This window comes from Lissotriton helveticus, chromosome 7 (assembly GCF_964261635.1).
Source record: "Lissotriton helveticus chromosome 7, aLisHel1.1, whole genome shotgun sequence".
NCBI classification, from domain to species: domain Eukaryota; kingdom Metazoa; phylum Chordata; class Amphibia; order Caudata; family Salamandridae; genus Lissotriton; species Lissotriton helveticus.
In genome coordinates this window covers 1746802003-1746822947 of record NC_136068.1, presented here as the reverse complement: position 1 = coordinate 1746822947, position 20945 = coordinate 1746802003, and the positions used below count along the sequence as shown (strand labels likewise).

The 20945-nt window shown below is 43.5% G+C and overlaps 1 protein-coding gene across 1 annotated transcript in view; it reads right to left on the bottom strand.

Annotated features, from left to right (window-relative positions):
- The window catches only part of LOC144770732 (sialic acid-binding Ig-like lectin 13), an 847291-nt gene that overhangs the window by 534954 nt on the left and 291392 nt on the right, over positions 1-20945 (bottom strand). Inside the window, exon 3 of the mRNA XM_078655470.1 lies at positions 20019-20399. Coding sequence (XP_078511596.1) covers positions 20019-20399 — 381 coding nt within the window. The remainder of the gene's footprint in view (positions 1-20018; positions 20400-20945) is intronic.

The following is a 20945-nucleotide window of genomic DNA, read 5'->3' as shown; positions in this document are numbered from 1 at the left end:
TAAAGAGCTCCGAGGTGTTGTTATTAATAAATAGATTGTTTATTTTCATAACAACCTGTGTGGTGTCCTTTCATTTGGTATTCAAGGGGTTATATTATGGTAAAACAGCTGGCTTCACATGCCAAAAGAGATTAGCCTAAAAGACTGCTTTTGTCCACGCTACTAGGATAGCTGGTCTATACGGTTGACTTTACAACCAATCACCATAAGGGTTGTTTGGACTGATACAAGGTGATCACTAGAACTAGTGAGCATCATATATCAGGCCAACTTCTCACAATGTGGTTCTGTGTAAGGTGGAGGTGAGTGGGGAGGGAATTCCAGGTCTTTGCCGCCAAGTAGGAGAAGGATCTTCCTCCCATGGTGGATCTATGGATGCGCGGGACTGCTGCGAGGGCTTGATTGGAGGATCTTAGTTGGCGGGTGGGTGTGTAGAAGGACAGTCGTGTGTTGAGGCATTCGGGTCCTAGTTTGTAGAGGGCCTTGTGTGCGTGGGTGAGGAGACGGAACATTATTCTCTTGTTGACGGGAAGGCAGTGGAGGTCTTTCAGGTGGCCGATAATGTGATCTTGGCGAGGGATGTCCAGTATGAGTCTGGCTGATGCGTTTTGAATGCGTTGGAGTTTTTTCTGTAATTTGGCTGTGATTCCGGCGTAGAGGGTGTTTCCATAGTCCAGTCGGCTAGTGACCAGTGCGTGGGTGACAGTCTTTCTTGTCTCGGAGGGGATCCAACGGAAGATTTTTTTGAGCATACGAAGTACGTTGAAGCATGAGGAAGAGACGGCGTTGACTTGTCTGGTCATCGAGAGGGAGTAGTCTAGGATGAAGCCTAGGTTACGTGCGTGGTCTGTGGGAATGCGTGCTGTGCCCAGGGCCGATGGCCACCAAGAGTCGTCCCAGGCAGAGGGGGATGATCCTAGGATGAGGACTTCCGTTTTGTCTGAGTTAAGTTTTAGGCGGCTGTTTTTCATCCTTTTGGCTACTTCTTTCATGCCTTCGTGAAGATTGGTTTTGGCGGTGTTAGGGTCTTTGGTGAGGGAAAGGATCAGCTGGGTGTCGTCAGCGTAAGAGATGATGTTGAGGTTGTGTTGTCGCGCGATGGATGCGAGTGGGCTCATGTAAACGTTGAAGAGGGTGGGACTGAGTGATGATCCTTGTGGTACTCCGCAGATGACTTCGGTGGCCTCTGATTTGAATGGGGGAAGTCGGACTCTCTGGGTTCTCCCGGCGAGGAACGAGATGATCCATTCCAAGGCTTTTCCTTGTATGCCGATGTTGCTGAGGCGTTGTATCAGGGTGCTATGACAGACTGTGTCGAAGGTGGCGTAGAGGGCAAGTAGGATGAGGGCAACTGTTTCTCCGTTGTCTAGTAGTGTTCGGATGTCGTCTGTCGCTGCAATGAGGGCGGTTTCGGTGCTGTGTTTGGCTCGAAAGCCGGACTGTGAGGTGTCGAGGGAGTTGTTGGATTCGAGGAAGGCGGCGAGCTGGCTATTGACGGCTTTCTCAATGACTTTGGCAGGGAATGGGAGGAGGGAGATGGGGCGGTAGTTCTTAAGTTCAGAGGGGTCTGCTCTGGGTTTCTTCAGGAGGGCGCTGAGTTTGGCGTGTTTCCAGCTGTCTGGGAAGGTAGCGAGTTGAAGGAGCAGTTGATGACATCACGGAGATGGGGTGCGATGATGGAGTCTGCTTTGTTGAAGATGTGGTGGGGACAGGGGTCGGTTGGCGAGCCTGAATGGATGGAGTTCATTAGGCGGATGGTGTCTTCAGTGGTGATTGGGTTCCAGGCGCTAAGGTTGTTAGAGGGCGGTTTAGGTTCGGAGGTGGGTGGAGTGGACTGCTCTTTGGAAATGTTCTCAAAGCTATTATGTATATCAGCGATTTTGTTGTAGAAGAAGGATGATAGCGAATCGCAGAGGTCTTGGGAAGGAGTAATGTCGTTTGAAGCTGCGGTGGGGTTGGTAAATTCTTTGACGATGTTGAATAGTTCCTTGCTGTTATGGGCGTTGTTGTCGAGTCGATCCTTGAATGCTGATTTCTTGGTGGATCGAATCAATTGGTGGTGTTTGCGGGTGGCTGTCTTGAGGGAGGTCAGGTTGTCAGTGGTTGGGTTTTTTCTCCATGTTTTCTCGAGAGTACGGCATAGTTTCTTGGATTTCTTAAGGTCATCGTTGAACCAGGGGGCCTTTTTGCTACCCTGTTTGGTTTGGTGGTTTTTCAAGGGTGCTAATTCTTCAGCACTGAGAGAGATCCATTGTTTGAGTTTGGTTGCAGCTTGGTTTGGGTCCGATGAGAGGGCGGGAGGGTTTTGGTTGAGCGATGTGAGGAGTTGGTCGGTGGTGATTTTGTTCCAGTTTCTTTGCGGAATAGGTTGTGGGCAGTTGTGGGTCGAGGTAGTTTTGTAGCTGAAGTGAACACAACTATGGTCCGTCCAATGGAGAGCTGTGGTGCGATCGAAGGAGATGTGTTTGCTGGAGGTGAATATTGGGTCGAGCATATGTCCGGCTACATGGGTGGGGGTGTCAACAAGTTGTTTGAGTCCGAGATTGGCCAGGTTGTCCAGAAGGGTGGTGGTGTTGTTGTTTTTCTTTTCCAGGTGGAAGTTGAGGTCTCCCAGTAGAATGTAGTTCTCGGAAGCGAGGGCATGTGGGCTGATGAAGTCAGTGATGTCTTCGCTGAATTGTTTACGGGTTCCTGGTGGTCTGTAGATGAGGGTGCCTCTAAGTGTGGTCCTGGGGTCGGTGTGGATCTGGAAGTGGAGGTGTTCGGTGGGTGTAAGGTTATCGTCGAAGCTGATCATGATTCTGATGGTGTTCTTATGGACGATGGCGATGCCTCCTCCTGTTTGGTTGGTGCGGTCTTTTCTGATGATCTTGTAAGCGTCCGGGATGGCTATGGCGATGTCGGGTGTTGATGCTGCGTTCATCCAGGTTTCTGTAAGGAAGGCGATGTCCGGTGAAGAACTTAGAACATAGAATGTAAATTTACTTTAGCACAATTTAGAACATAAAGTACACAACCAGTAACTACTGGTAACCAGGACCTCACTAGCACCACCAGCACTAGGAGAAAAACAACCACCTAAGTATCACAATACCTGTAGGGGTGTAAGCACAGACATAACACATACATTCAGCCGTGTAAGGAAGGAAAACACATGATGCATCAACAATACATTCAGAGGTGTAAGAACAAGGCACATGACGCATAAAAACACATTCAGAGGTGCAGGGAAGAAAAACACAATTGCGCAAAATCACATTAGTCACCACCTGTGACTGTCCCTAGGCCAACTGGCCTTGTTGGGGCTAGGACGCCCTGTGTCCCAGTGTCAGGGTCCTAAACGTGGCAGCTGCCCAGAAAGTGCTGGGCAACTGGTGAAAAGGGGGGGGACAACGTTGGAGCCTTCCAGGCCCTGAACAAATAAAAAGTCCCCATAGCCTCTCAGGGCTCTACACAAATGTCTGGCCCTCCTGAGCCTCAGGACTCATAAAACTACTATGCCCCCTTGAGCCTCTGTGGCTCGCCAAACAGAGAAATGCCGCCTGGAGCCCTCGTGGCTCTGAGAACAACTGTGGCAGGGGGCGGCCCTCTGGTGGAGCCTTGCAGCGCTCCAAACAAACAATGCCCCCACGAGCCTCCCTGGGCCCGTCACTATCGTTGGAGTCCCTCCCGGGGGACTCAAAATAAAAACAATTGGCCCCTTGAGCCTCTCTGGGCTCCTTCAACAAACAAATGCTGCCTCTTCGATGGAGCCCCCCTCCTGGGGACTCGAAGCAGCTCTGGCCCCCAAGAGCCTCTGGGCTCGAACAGAATGCAGCCTGAGCCTCTCCGGCTCTGAAGTAGTGCCCCTGCCATCGGAGTCCTTCCCTGGGACTCGGAAAGGAAATGCCCCCTGAGCCTCCCCTTGCCCGTGCACACTCACCGGGCTCTCAGGCGGAGGTTCCTCGGTTCCTCTGGCTCTGCTCCCGTCGGGCGGGGAACCCCTCTCTTTCGTGCTCTGCCCAGGGCACACGTCCAGGCTCCTCAGCAGGCTCCTCGGCGGGACACCCCGGGGCTCTCTCTCTCTCCCTCGGGAGCCCCGGAGGAGACAGCCGCTTCCTGCTTCTGGCTGTGAGGGTGGGACTTCCGCTCCTTCTTCCTGGAGCCGCGCTGCGATTGGCCGACGGGCCCTAGCACTTCCGGGTTGTCGCGGGCAGCGCGGTGGCCCGTTTCAGGCACTGCAGGCGGGGGATCAACTTACCGAGGGGTGGGCTCCCTCGAGGTAAATTAGTAAATAGTGACAAGGTCACTCGACAATAAGCGAGGTGGGCACTCGCCAGGGCAGCAACACAGCACGCAGGCAAAAGATGCCGGGTGGGCACCGGCAAAAGCACCCAGAGCGCTCCCAAGCGCTAAATGAAATTTAAAGTGCTCCCTGCGCTAAAATGGCAAATAAAGCGCTATTAAGCGCTGGGTCACAACAAAGCGCTCCCAGGTGCTAGGGGCCAACAAGCCCAGCAAAAGTCCTTCTAGGCAGGCAGGGGGGGGCAAGGCTGGGCCAGGGGCCAGCTCACTGGCCCTCCAGGCAGGGAGGCAGTCCAAGTGGCGGTTCCTCCTGGCACCAGCAGCAGCAGCAGCCCCCCTCAAGTAGGATCAGGAAAGAACAAATTGTAAGGGGACACAGCCCCTTCTTATACAGGTAAATCCTTTGTCTGTAGGGGCAGGGTGGGGGCAGAACCAGTCGCAGCTGGTCTGTGAGCACTGTTGATGGGCTCAACCACCCTCTCTATTCACTGGCAGGGCTAGGGTCGTTAGACGCCCCACAGGGGGGCAGAGCCAGCATTGTCAGGGGTAAACCCAGCCTCATTCAGGACACAGGTACACTCCTCCCCAGCCATCAGCATGCTAATCTCCACACTCACCACCGGGCAGACCCACCCAGACTTCCTGGAGCCTGGCATCCCAGCCAGCTCCAGCCAATCACACGCCAGCACCCTCACAGCACACGTACAGCCATGTCTAGGAATGGCACTTCCCCACTAGACATATACATGCCGCATACACCATCTCGCAGCATTCAATCACACGAGTCCACACATACCAGACTCGAGCCCGTACACCCCACGCATCAGGAACTACCAGGGACACATACATTCCCCATGCATTCCTATGGGAGGGAAGGCCTATCTTACTCCACGCACTCAAAGTGCGCACGCACTTTCCACTGGGACACAGTGAAAGTGCGCAGAACCCAAAATCACCATCACCAGGTCACCATTAAAAGCAAAAAGTCTAGGGGTGAACCTGCCATAAGGGCCAAGTCCAACACTGACCCTTTATACACAAGAGGAATGTTGACACGCATAGAAGCCCCACACCACACACTAGCGGTATCAAATGTCTTCCTGCCTTTTCCCAACTGTGATGGACAGCTCACTCAAGGGACCTCGGCGCCTTTTGGCGCGGTGGCAAAGTTACAGGCACACATGGTCAGTGGAGACAAATCTTCTGGCCCTTTACGCAGCTGCTGTATAGGACAAGCACTTTACATTTACCCAACGAGGTAGCACTTACTGATTAGCCAGTAAAAAGTACTCCAGTTGAGTAGAGTGCAAATCGCCCAAAAATCTGCGACTTTGCGGTAAATTGGGCGAATTTGCAGATTTTTTTGCAATTTCACGCGAATATGCAGATATTTTTGCGATTTGCACTCTACTCAACTCGAGTTCTTTTTACTGGCTAATCAGTAAGTGCTACCTCGTTGGGTATGGGTACTACTGTATGAAAAGACTCCTTGAATTTAATTTATGATAGAAGGAATGCGTGATTTCATCACAGTCACTGCCAATTACTCAGGTCAGCATTCCAATCCATTGGTATTTTGTACACCATGCCACCTGTTTGGACATAGCCATATGCAAATCAATCTCGACCTGGTCCTATATGAATAGTCCACTGTATATTAATATCAATGGTGCAGCAGATCAGTTGCATCAAGGCCCAGGGCCTACGGACTCTACTGAAACCTTTTTATCAAACTATATCACCTGTACCCCAGGAGATCAAACCAAAGTCCTTTTACACCAGTAGTTGTGAGTGAGGGTCAATGATTGTAAAAATGTAAATAGGTATGTGTAAGGGAGTATGTGAGTGCGAGGGAGCATCAGTGAGTGCAAGTGAATGGGTATATTGTGTGAGCGAGTAAGTGGGGCAAATATGAATCAGAATAAGCATGAGTTAAAGTGAGTGAAACGAAGAAGGAGATAGATAGTGAGTGAGTATGAATGAGACGAAGTGTAAATGAGAAGGAGTGTGTTTGTTAGCATGTTTTATGCTTGTGGTTCTGATGCTGGTCTTAGCATATTCAAGATCATTCTTGGTGTATGGAAAAGCATAAGATAATGTGCTGTCAGTGGCAAATTGAAAGTATTTATTGTCTTAAGGTAGGACGCTCATTGAAAAATGTAGGCACATTGACACACTAGTTGTAATTGTTGCCTTACTGGGGACTCCTACGGCACAATGATAGTGCTGACATACTGGAGATAATACTTGCCAACCATGGCACAATAAGGGTGGGAGTTCTGGTTGGATAAAGCAAACCATGCGAAAATGTTGGCTCTGACATACTGGGCGTAATTTATGACGTATTGGACATCCATGGTATATGGGCAGTCTTCAAGTACAGATATATTGAAAGTACTTCTTGGAATAAGGGAGTACACATGACACAATTCTGGCATTGACACACTGAAGGTCATTCTTAACATGTAGGAGACACCCATGAAAAACAATGTGCTAAACCCATGCCAGGTGCGTTTGGTAGCCTTTTGGTTGAACTTGGGCTGAATGTTAATGTGCTACCAGAACCGCCACTTAAAGAGTATCCTGACGTCCAACAAAGATGTGAATTATAGAAATTCCGTAATCAGACCAACTCCTGCGGTTTCATCTTTATGTAACATCCCTTGGCAAGCTAGGGGAATGCAACGTGCAGCACTAAGGCCCACATGCATCAAGCATTTTTGAAGTCGCAAACGGTGCGATTCCTTAAAATCCTTAAAATCGGCCGTTTGCGAATGCAAAAGTGCTTTTTGGGATGCATGAAGCAATTTTAGAATTCGTACCATTGTTGCGAGTTCTAAAATTGCGGGTGCTTTTAAGAAGTCGCATATGTGCGATTTCTTAAAAGCAATGCATCATTACTTTTACAAGTGGAAATTCGCAATTAGGGTGAAAAAGTGTTTAAAATGGTGAAAATGTTTTTTTTTCAACATTCATGTTTCACACACACATGTCCTTAGGACATGTGTGTGTGAAACATGATGCAAAAAATACATTTCAGGGGTGCAGGGGGGGGTCCTTTGGACCCCCCCCCTGCACCCATGAAATTTTCTAAGTGCCACTCGCAATTTGCTGATGCCTTCCCATTGACTCCTATGGGCCTTTTGGGAATTGCGAAAATTTACTTAAGAATTCGGTATTCATTTGGGATTCGGTAAAAATTGCGATTTTTACCGAATCCCAAATGAATACCGAAAATAATGATGCATAGCATTTTGCACTTCTTAATTTGCGATTCCTTATTTTGCGCAAATTAGGAAGTGCAAAATGTTACAATGATGCATGTGGGCCTAAGCCCGAGTGTGGCAGGAACAAATAATTGCACATGGAACATCCGAGCAAGCTGTAATTATGGATTATATCCCGCACTCACCTGTCAAGTAGTAGTGTCATAGATACAAACATTGTCAAGCATAACTATGGCAGCCGTCTTTAAGAAAATATGTTTGTAGTCCTCTTTCTGTGTTAAGCACAGCACTCTACCAAAGAGAATGATGTTCCCAATATTTAAGTAAACTTTGAAAGCTGTACGTTTTAATCCTACATTAGAAGCATTGAGGAAAGCTTTCAGCTGGCAGGGAAACAGATGAAAACCTTTGCTCTCACATGCAGAAAACAGCATTTTTGGCTGCCCCCTGCATGCAGATGCATTGCCAGATCCCGCTGGAAGTGGGAAGATGGCAGAGACTACAGGGGAAATGAGGCCCCCCCTTCGTTCCCCAACACTGCAAACTGGGTGTCCTGGGAGGGCTCCAGGGCACCCAGCATCAACTGACAGTGGGGTTTTTCTTCTTGTCTCCTGGTGAGAGCAGATTGCAGGTTTCTCCCTTTTAATTACAATGAGTATGTAAATGCACAAAATAACTTGCAAGTCTGCCTATTTGGCCCTGCCCCATCCACCTTTGTAGTATGCAACAGGTTTAATGCCTTTTCCCAGGTTGATAGCCAGTTTACCAAAAGGCCCCTTAGAGAATTTTCCACCCATTTTGGTGATGTGTTCTTGATGCAAAAGATTATGAGGATATCTCCACCAAAGGAAGAAGCACTTACTACATATAATAAAGGGAAGTACCAATATTTGGTTGAGATTCAACTCTTTGTTGTCTTTTTGTTTTCTCGATACAAGGATTAATGTTATCACAGTTGTCTGTATGATGATGCAAGAGGAACAATTACATTACCAACTTTACATTTATAGAAGGTGAATGAAGACATTACCTCATTGTTTTTTAAGCAGCTGTAGTGTAGAATGTGCACTAGACATTTTCCCAATGAGTTAGCACTTAGTAATTAACAAGTAAACCAGTAGAGGTTACTTCAGTTGGCTAGACATTTTGGGCAAAACTGTGGACTTTTGTTGGGTAAAGGGGTTGGTGAGGTCCTGTTTTGGCCCAGTCACTCACACAGCTACTGACACACCCACACAGACAATCAGAGGCACCCACTTACAGAACCATACAGTCCCTCACACACCCACTAAGACCCATACAACCTCTCACACACCAATACAACCACTCACAATCCCACTCACACACCCACACAGCTACTCACACACCTACTCATAGACCTATACAGCCACTCACATGCCAACTCACTGACTCACAAGTCTACTCACACACCCTAAACACTACTCACACACCCACCCATACACCCACACCGACTGTTGTAAAGTGGTTATTAGTAGTTGTAAATGTATATCTACCACTGGCAGAAAGGCCACTAGCACAGTCTCCCTACTTTATATCCATTTCAACCTACTAACAGACACATATCCACCACTCCCAAAAACATCTCACATCTTCCTTTTACTAACCTACTTCAATTAATGTATCCTTATGCAAAACACTAGTGTAAATCAAGAGCACAGACTTAAAATTCTACAAGGAAAAGGTAGCACATATTACTAATCTGCTACCTATTTATGTCTAAACATTGATTTCAGGGTAGAGTTCCACATTGCACAAAGTACCGCAAAGCCTCTTCCGGGATATCAAGTTCTATAGGAAAACAATTAACAGATTCATTAACTAATAGCACAAACTGTATGGATTCATAAAACATCTTAACATAAAGTTTGGGACCCCCTCTACAGATGCTTCTATGACCAGGGAAAAGAGAGGACTACACTTTATATAAAAAATAACAAGATTCCCCCATGGTCAAATCATAGTTTCTTTTGTGGCTTTGCTCTCAAAATCTAACAATTAACCTTTCATTTAGTACAGGAACAACAATGTCTTTTCTTTCATTAAATATCTTTTATTTCTTTTTTTGGGAGTGAATTTTATCAAAATTATTTAAAACAGTTTTTTTCTCATTTTGAATCTTTTTTCATAGTGATCATCAGTTCATTAACATTGGTATTAATCCAAACAATTTTGAAAGTGCGAAAGTAGATATCATAGTTTATACAATCTCTCCAAAATATACTGTTTGTTCTGAAAAATAAGTGAAAAAAACAACCAACAATTACCCTGTTACACACACTAACTCACATACATACCACTCATACCGTTCCACAATCTTACAAGTTTTAAAACAATCTCTAAGTTTGAGGTAACACAGATCGTATATGTTTTCTAATGCCAGGTCTACGCGCGTTTCGGTGGGTTTAGACCACCTTCCTCAGGACCAGCTTAGAAATGGTTTTATTCTTTCATCCTCACGTGTGTGCAGGGTATCTGAAATTTAAAAAAATACACTGTAATAAACCTGTAACTATATCTATATTTAAGGATATATCTCTTATCAGATATTCTTTATCAATCTATATGAAAATAATTTTGACATTAGCTTAGAGACATCTAATCACACCAAGAAATAATGTGGCACCACTCAGATAAATCTGATTATTGTAAGGTTTGGACCTGGAAATTCATAAAAGGGAAGCATGATCATATGTCACCCTCATATCATATTAGGTTTCAGGGAGGCCCATAAAGTACTTACTATTTACGTCTACCCCTTATCCTAGATGTTTTCATGATAGCAGTTGCACATATTTATACTAGTTCTAGACTCAACGTTATTCCCTATATGTTTGATTTGTATTCTCACCTTTTTAACTATGTGACAGCAGATCAATGTATGGTCTTTTCCAACTATTTTTGATGGCAGTCTTTATTAGAGATGCATCTATCCCACCTAAACAAGAAGTAAATATGTCACGAGCCTGTTTTTAATTCCTCGTCCATATTCGTTGCTAGCATGTATATAAAGAAGGTTTTTCTTACCACTAGTCTTTCATCGATTAACCTTTGTTTTATTTTTATTTTTTTCATTCATTTGTTTATATGGCAGATTTTTCTTATGATTGTTCTAAATAGAAATAATTATATAATTGTATCACTCGTTTTCTAGTTGTTTCAATCATAAAGGACCGTCTAAGTAAATTCTTACCACAATTGTCCTGTCGTCTACGTTGTTAAGGGGCCTATTCTTTCCTCGATGCAGGGGAATGCAGGTTGGGGTGTCTTTATTTTCGTGGTTCTTTTTCTATTTGTCCTAGAAAGCAATAACGGATAGTCGGTTTCTTTTTCTCACTTTATCATAGATAGTGAATTTAATCAGTACAAGTGACCAACCTTGGTAAACCTTGTAGTGAAGCTAGCCTTGAATTTTCTTATACTTCGCCTATCGTCCGACCAAACTCTCTTCTCTATGCATCGCTCTCAAGTTTATTGTAATGTCTGGGTAAAAAAAAAGGGAAATTTTTTCGGTATTATATTATTACCATATGTTACCCTTTGGAAATAGCAAGCGTGCGCATTTTAATCCTTCTCCCCCTTTAATACTTGTAAGCATTAAATCTATCGAGTGCGTAGTCTTTACTTTTATAACGCCTCGCATGTCTTCTCTAGATGGTGACATAATCCTTTTATATGTAGCCAATGCTACCACAATTATTGTAAATACGGGCAGTATTACATTATTACAGACGCGCCGAGGGTTACTAAGTGTTATATGCAGCCAATATTCACAAAACCATGGTTTGATACATATAGTTTTGCTTTATTGCAAGCACACTAAGAATTGCTTGGTTCAAGTTTGGCGCTTCTCTTACTGATATTACGGATCATTCCCCCTTATCTTTAAAGGTCATTAAATTAAAAAAACGCCCAATTTAACTAGACGACTCCAGGTTTGCTAAGTATTATGTGACCCAGGTTTTTGTCTAACGCACTCATTTGTTGCAAACACGCTAAGAATTGCTTGGTTCAAGTTTGGCGCTTCTCCTAATAATATAACAGATCATTTCCCCTTATCTTTGGAGGGCATTGAATTTACAAACGCCCAATTTAACTAGACGACTCCAGGTTTGCTAAGTATTATGTGACCCAGGTTTTTGTCGAATGCACGAGTTCACGGCGCATACCTGATTTCGGTGTGACATGCTGCGTATATGCCCCTCCTGCCTGCTGTCCCCTTCCGTAGCCCACGCGATTGTCGATAGTTGTGGTTAGAACTTAAATAGTGTCCACAACTTCCCGCCATAGACGTTTCTGTGGTCTGCCGCACCGGAAGAGATTATCTTAATTTCCGGTCGAATTCTCGGCGCCATGTTGGAACGGGATCGGATTATTTCTTTCGAGTGATATTAATAGCCTTTTTGGTTTTATATGTTAATCTTCCACAGATCCAAACTGCAAATTTAACGATCTTACCATTTTGATCTAACTTATTTTGTCTATGATCGGAAAGTTTGACTGGCAAAATACCATTTTAAATTCCCTCTCCGATTTATCGTGGGCACCATCTTTACATGGGGAGAAGATTGGGATGTTTAATGTTTTGGTGGCAAGAAATATCATAGTCAATATTTTGTTGTCTCCGCGCTGCTATATGCTATGAAGTTACAAAGAATCAATGTTAAATTACATATTTCTATCTTGGCATTGCCCCGTTTACATTAACCTACAATGTTACAAAAATTCATTATTGGATGGAGTAATTCTGTATCAACATTACCTCATTTAGATTGTACTCCTTATCCAGATTGTCTTATTATCAGCAAGACAACGTTGCAAAATCCAGTTATCAGTTACTTAAGGACTACCTATTTAGTACTGTGACAAAGATCTACAGCTCTTTGGGCTACCATAAACAAAATATATCAATTTATGTGTGCTTGGTGACAAACCAAGCGATATTTTCATTCAGTCCTTTGCGAATACTGTCAAACTGAAAAATCCCAAAACTCTTGCGTTTTTTGCGAGTATGTTCCATAGTTTGACCTAGTCTGAGTTGAACTTTCTCTAAGATACACCAACGAAGTTCGCTTTCGTTATGGTTCAAATCTATACAATGTTGTACCAATGGTGCTGATGTTTTCTTCATTCTAACTGCAGATTTGTGTTTGCTAAATCTAGTGCGGAATTCCCTGCCTGTTTCTCCAATATAAGCAAGGCCGCAAGGGCACAGAATTGTATATACAACATTACTACTCCTACAGTTTGTTAATGATCTCAGAGTTACTTCAAAGTTGTTATAATTGATTGATTCAGTTGTAATTGCTGCTTCACAGGCATGGCAAGACCTGCATCTGTGATTACCTAGTACCGGACTTTGTCCTGTTATTGATATCTGAATGTTCCCTGTTTTCTGTTTGTTCCTAGTGTGGACCAGCCGGTCTCTTAGGTTTTTGGTCCTCCTGTAAGCTACTAGGGGTTTTATTCCAAAGCTCTCACTCTCTTCTGTTTCCAGTATATTCCAGTTTTTATTGATTATATTTTTGATTTTATAATTCAATGGGGAGTGATTAATGACACAGGTGATACGGTCTACAGGTTTCCTTTTTGTGCCACTCAGTAAGGAGTCCCGATCAAAATATTTTGCTCTTTTAAAAGCTTGCCGAATCAGACGATGAGGATAACCTCTTTTGAGCAGTCTAATTTTAAGTTCTTCCCCATGGCGTTGATATTCCATCAGGTTAGTGCAATTACGGCGTATCCTGAGAAATTCGCCAAAGGGAATAGAGTCCTTTTGGCAGTGTGGATGGAAACTCCCAAATTGTAAGATGGTGTTTTTAGCTGTGGGTTTCCTGTATAGACTTACTTCTAAAATTCCACTACTGCCATTTATCTCAATATCTAGGAACTCCACCTTATTAGTGTGGTAATTGGAGGTAAACTTTAAGTTAGGATCACTTGAATTTAGCCAGAATATGTAGTCCTTCAATTGGGTTTCTGTACCATGCCAAACAAAAAAAATATCATCGATAAATCGACGCCATAAATGAACATTTTCAAAAAAAGGGGCAACTTCATTTTATACATGTCGCAATTCCCATTCGCCCATGTAGGCATTCGCCACACTGGGCGCGCAAGATGCCCCCATGCTGGTGCCCTTCACTTGTTTGTAAAGGGCACCATCATAGTCAAAGTAGTTATTCAAAAGGACAACCTCAAGGCATTGTAAGATAAACCTGTCCGGTCGGTTGTCAGGATATCTTTGCAGTAGGGATGATACCGCTTGCAACGCTTGACACTGAGGTATGTTGGTGTACAACGCCTCAATGTCAAGCGTTACCAGTATGTCCGTCCTTGCATCAAATACAATTCCCTCTACCTTAACAATCATGTCTCCTGTATCACGGAAAAATGATTCGTATTTCTGCGTTAGAGGGCACAGGAATTTATCTACATATTTAGATAAGGGTTCTGTACTCGAGCCAATCGTAGAAATGATTGGTCGCATGGGGGGGCTGATTTCATTTTTATGCGTCTTGGGCAGGCCATACAAAGCCGGGGTCACTGGGCAGATTTTGTTCAGAAAGAATAGTTCGTCTTCACAAATGTATCCTTCTTCAAATGCGTTATTGGTAAGTTCCTTTATAGTTACATTGAGCCGTTGCAATTCTCTTGGATGGGCTGGCCGATAGTGTTCTTTGACACTCAGCATTTCCAACATCTTTCTGTCATATTCACTTTTATCAAAGACTGTAATGCCCCCACCTTTGTCACATGGTTTTATTATCAAAGCATTGTTTTTTTCGATGTTTTTGAGGGCTACGTTTTCTTGTTTTGTTAGGTTAAAGTTAGGTCTATTCGTTCCTGAAAGAAGACGTGTGATGTCTTTTAAAACCCTGCGGTCAAAAATTTGGACCTCTGGCCGTGTAAAACTTGATGGTGGTTTACAACCCGATAAATTAAGGTTTTCATCTTCTCGTGTTCTACATTCAAAGAACTTCTTAAATCTGACTTTCCTAAAAAAAGCAAACAAGTCCTCATGAAGTTTACATTTGTTCAGTGGGGCACAAGGAACAAATGATAGACCTCGGCTCAAGACAGACATTTCTTCATTATTCAAATTAGAAGATGATAAATTGTAAATTGGCATTGTGTCTCCTATTCTGTCTGTATTTTTATTTTCCCTTGAGTCTACCACCAGTATTGCTGGTTTCTCGTCTTCACGTATCTTTGCTGAGGTTGAGGGCTCATCGTTTGGTGACCTCCCCTGTCCTGTTGCCAATGCAAATTCTCTCCCCTGTAGTTGCCTCTCGATAAAAAACCCAGAGTCTGAGTGTTTTGGTATCCTTGCCTGCCCCTGTAGGAGGGTCTGGAATTATAACGTCCTCTCCCTGTATCCTGATAATTATCTGGGTCTGAATCAGAGGAACCTGTATCTGAGAAATTGGTATAATTTCTCCTATAGGTGTTGTCATAATTTGAGTTGTAACTGGCTTGATGCCCTCCCTGATTATAATTGGGATTTAGATACGGATAGATTTTTACTTTCGTAAACCAACGAACATCCTTCTTCAATTTCTCAGTTTTCTTATTAGTTAAATAGGTGTAAAAATCCTTCATCTCTAATTGAATCTTTTCAAGTTTATTTTTTGCATCATCGACTGCACTAGAGGTCTTTAATTTCTCTTCCAGCTCCTCAATTTCTTTGCTAAGGGCTATCAAAAGGTCTTTCACAGTTTCGATGATTAACATCATCCAATCTCTGGAGCAGCGGTTTGAAATCAGGGACCACCGCTCCAGAAATTTGCGAACTTCAATAAACAAAGCTGGGGCATTGCTGACCCTCAGGCCAGATGGAATAACTCCCTCTTTCAGGTATGCAAGCATGTAGAATGCATGTGATTCTATATGTTTCATTTTCTTTTTTAGATTTAAAAGGTTTTGCCATTCACTATTGTCTCCTAATGTTGTTGGTACAGGATTATTCTCATCGGTTACTAATCCCAATAGGGAGCTAAATTCTTCGTCTGAAAACCCAAATGTTTCGAGCTTGTCCATGATGATACAAAGTTGCTTAATGACTATCTTATTTAGATTGGCAAATCTGGGTCAATTTTTGAACGGGAGCCTCTATTCACGTGGTGCCACTGTTCTGGTGCAATGATATCCCACAGTAATGTCAATCTAACCCAGAATGGAAAGAAGTTCCAATCTTAGTTATAATTGAATATCCCACAGTTAAACAACCGTGAATGTACTAACATAAAGTTTGGGACCCCCTCTACAGATGCTTCTTTGACCAGGGAAAAGAGAGGACTACACTTTATATAAAAAATAACAAGATTCCCCCATGGTCAAATCATAGTTTCTTTTGTGGCTTTGCTCTCAAAATCTAACAATTAACCTTTCATTTAGTACAGGAACAACAATGTCTTTTCTTTCATTAAATATCTTTTATTTCTTTTTTAGACCTGGCGTTAGAAAACATATACGATCTGTGTTACCTCAAACTTAGAGATTGTTTTAAAACTTGTAAGATTGTGGAACGGTATGAGTGGTATGTATGTGAGTTAGTGTGTGTAACAGGGTAATTGTTGGTTGTTTTTCTCACTTATTTTTCAGAACAAACAGTATATTTTGGAGAGATTGTATAAACTATGATATCTACTTTCGCACTTTCAAAATTGTTTGGATTAATACCAATGTTAATGAACTGATGATCACTATGAAAAAAGATTCAAAATGAGAAAAAAACTGTTTTAAATAATTTTGATAAAATTCACTCAAAAAAAAAGAAATAAAAGATATTTCATGAAAGAAAAGACATTGTTGTTCCTGTACTAAATGAAAGGTTAATTGTTAAATTTTGAGAGCAAAGCCACAAAAGAAACTATGATTTGACCATGGGGGAATCTTGTTATTTTTCATAAAACGTCTCCAAAAGTTTTTTTTAATTAAATAGGTTGTCATACAAACTGTGTACAATGTGGTGCCTCTCTGTAATAAATATACATCAACTCTGATCATGTCTCTCAAAATGCAAGGAAACAAATTATTCTCATGTCTATCATTACGGCCCAGAACATTGTACTGCACTGCATGGACAATCTAGTTTTAAAGCTTTTTATTATATCATGATATTCACCAGAACTGCCAAACTTGTGTAGCCAGTGGTACCTTTAAGAGGTCATTTGAAAGTGCAATTGGTTCTGAGCGCTTGGAATATTGTTACACTTGATTAGACCTTAAGATGCAAAAAATGAGAGGTATCTAGTGCTTCTTGTGTAATTTAATCATGCAATGGATTACTGCAAAGTTTACTTTCAGCGTGATTATTGGCTTTTGTGGTATTTCACAACTTCACATCTGCGACTTAATGTTATTTTAGCATTAGTACTAGCAGTAGTAGTTGCCCTAGAAGTAGTTAGTTCCAGCAGAAACATGATGTGCATGAGAGAAATCTACACCAAATGACACTCCTGTACAATATGATAACAATAGGTAGTATGCAACCTCAAAACTTCATCTGCATACAACTTCTCCACCTTTATGCACCTTGTGCAGGCTTTGTCCGAAATGTATGAAGACTGCAAAAAAATACACACTTCTAGTAAGTTTTACAAACTCTTTCCCATCCTATTTGTACATTTAACCCCTTCCATGCTCATGACGGAACGGTTCCGTCATGAGCTACGGTTGAGCTGTGCTCATGACGGAACCGTTCCGTCATGACCATGCCCGTTTCTATTACGGCCCAGCACCGGAGGGGGAAACGCGGTCGCGATGAAAAGGTTAAGTATCGTATTTTCTAGATTTAGCGTATAAACCTTGCATTAGATAAAGCCGTGCTAATTCCCTAGGCTAAAACCAAGCTGGTGCATTTTGTGCTCAACTCCTATTAGGCGCTATTGACAAATAGAGTCAGATTGATTTTTCAGCCATTTTAAACTGTGACCCATTTCTGAATGAAGTGATAAACAGTGCCGTCTCCAGACAATAAATAGTGTTATTTGTGGGCTCCTGTTATGGAATATGTGACAGTTTTCATTCCCTGGTAACAGCACACAGGGTCTGACCCCCTCAATTCCCAGCAACTTCTATCCTATTTCACTGCTGCCCATCTTGGGAAAAGTCCTGGAAGCCCCTGTGGCCAACTGCCTCAGCACTTTTGTCGAGCAGTTACACTATTTGGACCCACAACAAGCCGGTTTTAGACCTGAACATTCTACTGAGTCTGTCACTTTAGTAGTCCTCGATGAATTACGAAGGGGGGCTGACCAGAGCTCCACGCAAGCTCTGGTGCTCCAGGATGTCTTGGCTGCTTTCGATATGGTCGACCACCATTTGTTGGTTGCCTGGGTCGAGAGTGCGGGGATCCGGGGTCTTCCACTGAAATGGATATCTTCTTTTCCCAGTGACTGCTTTCAAGCAGTCTGTCTCGCCAGCTTTTTTGCTGAAAAAAAGAGACTGACGTGTGGGGTCCCACAGGGCTCATCGCTTTCTCCCCTCCTTTTTAACTTGTATATTTCCCCCTTAATTTTGGCCCTTCAAAAGAGAGAGGTGGTTATATTTAACTATGCTGACAATCTCCAGTTAGTGTTCAACATTGACTCTTCCCCTCCATTCATGGAAAGCTTCCAGTCTACTCTGATATTCATTAGTAACTGGATGAACGCTAATCATCTCAAGTTAAATCCCGATAAAACCGAGCTGATTCTCACCACTGGCCCAGTGAATCCCTGGAACACCAACATTTGGCCATACTCACTGGGGTGCCCCCCGTCTTCTGTCAGCTCAGTCAAAAACCTGAGAATCGTGATTAGTAACGATCTCACGATGAAGGCACAGATAAGTGCTGTGGTCTCCGCTTGTTTCTTTCACCTCCTTAGAGTATGCAAAATGAGTAGAAGCTTGGATTCAAGTTATACTTGCCCTGGTTATGTCGCATATTGACTACGCCAGCTCCCTGTATACCAGCATACCAACTACGTAGGCTACAATAGGTGCAGAACCAAGCCGCTAGGCTTGTTCATAGCCAACCTAAATCCCACCATGTGAAACCTTTGTTAAAAAACTTACATTGGCTTCCCGTGACCCAGCGCTGTCTCTTTAAATTAAGCTGCATGATCTACAAAGACCTCTTGATCGTGGTCCGGCCTTCATTGCGTCTAAAGTACAGTGCTATGTCCCCTCCCGCGATTTACGTTCCGCGAACAATAACCTGTTGACCCCTTGTCCATTCAAACGTAAGAAACCCAGGGGTGTAAGATTCTCGACTCTGGCACCACAATTATGAAATTCTCTTCCCCCCCGAACTGCGTCTGTCCACTTCCTATCTCAGTTTAGAAAGTCTCTCAAAACCTGGTTATTTGTTCAGGCCTACAATTGAAATCCTCGTTTATTGTCTCAGCAACCGATCGACCCCGCTTAGCGCCAAGAAACCGTCTGGTGAACGTGCATTTTATAAATTGTTTTTAACATAAGACACATTTTTTTATCTCTTACTATACCCAGGGGCAGGTTCGCTAATGTTTCATGCAACCCAGACAACAACCAAAGTTTGTGTGATGCGTTGCGTTAAAGGGAGAGTACATAACCGTGCCATATCTCCTAAAACATGGAGCAGTTTTCCTCTCTCAATGTGTGGCTGCACTTTAGTCTGGCATGCACCAGAGCACACACCCTTGCACCACAATGCAAAGGTGTGTGTTATGTTAACCATAGATTTTGTCTGAAAGAACTGGAATAGGCTTGGAGAAATAAAAACATTTCCTCAAGTTAAGCCTCAAAGAGGGGTTGTTTTGGTGCAAAGGACTATCTACAAATGATAATTGATAGAGACAGGTACCATCGGTGTATGTACAGGGATGCCCATGCACCAACCATGGGACACCCCCCACCCTCCTTGATGCAAAGCCACATTGCATTACTCTAGTGCTACTTTCCACCAAAATAAAGTTCGGTGCTGTAAATAAATCCCAAATTAAGAATTTAGATCACTTTGTGTTAGAAGCCAAGCACAAATAGTTAGTAAATCTGCCCTCCAATATACTGCTTACTACCACAAATATATCCTTCGTTGTAGGATTGAAGTGTAAGCAGTGGTTTGCGTGGAATTCCATATTAAAAAGACCAGCTGTTGTGTTAATGCACACAGTAGAATGTGGAGAGATATGTTGTCACCAAATTAATAATGTAGGAACACGCATGTTACTTCCAGTGTGCGGTGATACATTTATCATTCATCCATCCTGCAAGTATTTTGCGCTTCACCTCTGTTCCTAACGAGGTGATCTGTATGTATAGACCTAGTACCAATGACACTTTATCGGCAGCAGCATCTTCCTCTTTGTGACTTACATAACATGAGACACAAAAAGAGCTGTCAATATTTCTGGTCTTCTATGTTCATGACTGTTGTCCTTAATATGAGTCAAGCTTTAAGTATGCCCGGCATAGGACAGTAAACTCAATTTAGAATCAGTGTTGCTGTCTGATGTCACTCACCTACAACCGTCAGTCGCAGCGAGAATTGGGCATAAGAATATTTAATTGATGAGTATGGACTGTGTTCATATCGGAAGTAGTAGGAACCTTCATCCCATCTCCTGACGTCATCGATCCTCAGGGAACAGTCCCTTCGCGTCACATCTCCCACCAGCTTGAATCGCCCTCTGGTGTCCGCGCGGATCGCTTTGTCTCCATCGTTTGAAGCCACGGCCGGGGAGTACTGGGTGGCACCTTGAAAGTACCAGTATCCGCGGGGGCTCCCAGCAGACCAAGGCTTCTCGGTGGTGAACTCGCATTGAATAAGGACGCACAGGCCTTCCTGAGCTGTGACGATCTCGAGCGCGGTCAATGTGTAATCTTTCTGGGCACCGAGGACTCCTGCGGAGAGAAGAGCAGCGGGTCAGAGGTTATAACAATATGAACCGATAGCGGAAACTGGAGAGAAGCGGAGAAGCGAGAACCAGAGAACTCTGTTGTATGAAAGAGGCTGGGGACAGTGGCTTATAATATCGGTACCTGATGGGAACAGAAGAGTAGCGAGGAAGCCAGAAATCGGAGAAGCATGCCCCGTCTGAAGGATAAGGGCAAGTGAGACTAGATAAGAAAAATGGCTGCATATCATTAGGGGGCTGTTTAAGCAACTGTGATTCTACACTGAAGAGCAACAAAATGTAAAGATATATAAATACAACTCAGCGAAGGATGATCAGTTTTAAAAAACATTTGCGGCTACAGCTTGTTTTTGGTTAGAAGGGGTCCTGCAGAAAAAACCTTTAGTGGCAGGCCCTTCTTTCAAATGAAGGGACTGATTTATCACTGTTCACGCGCTGCAACCGATGGGAGAGACCAGGACAGTGCTATGTCTACTACACACTTCAGGCATGCGAGGATGTGCGTATGATGTCAACTCTAGGGGGCTTATTA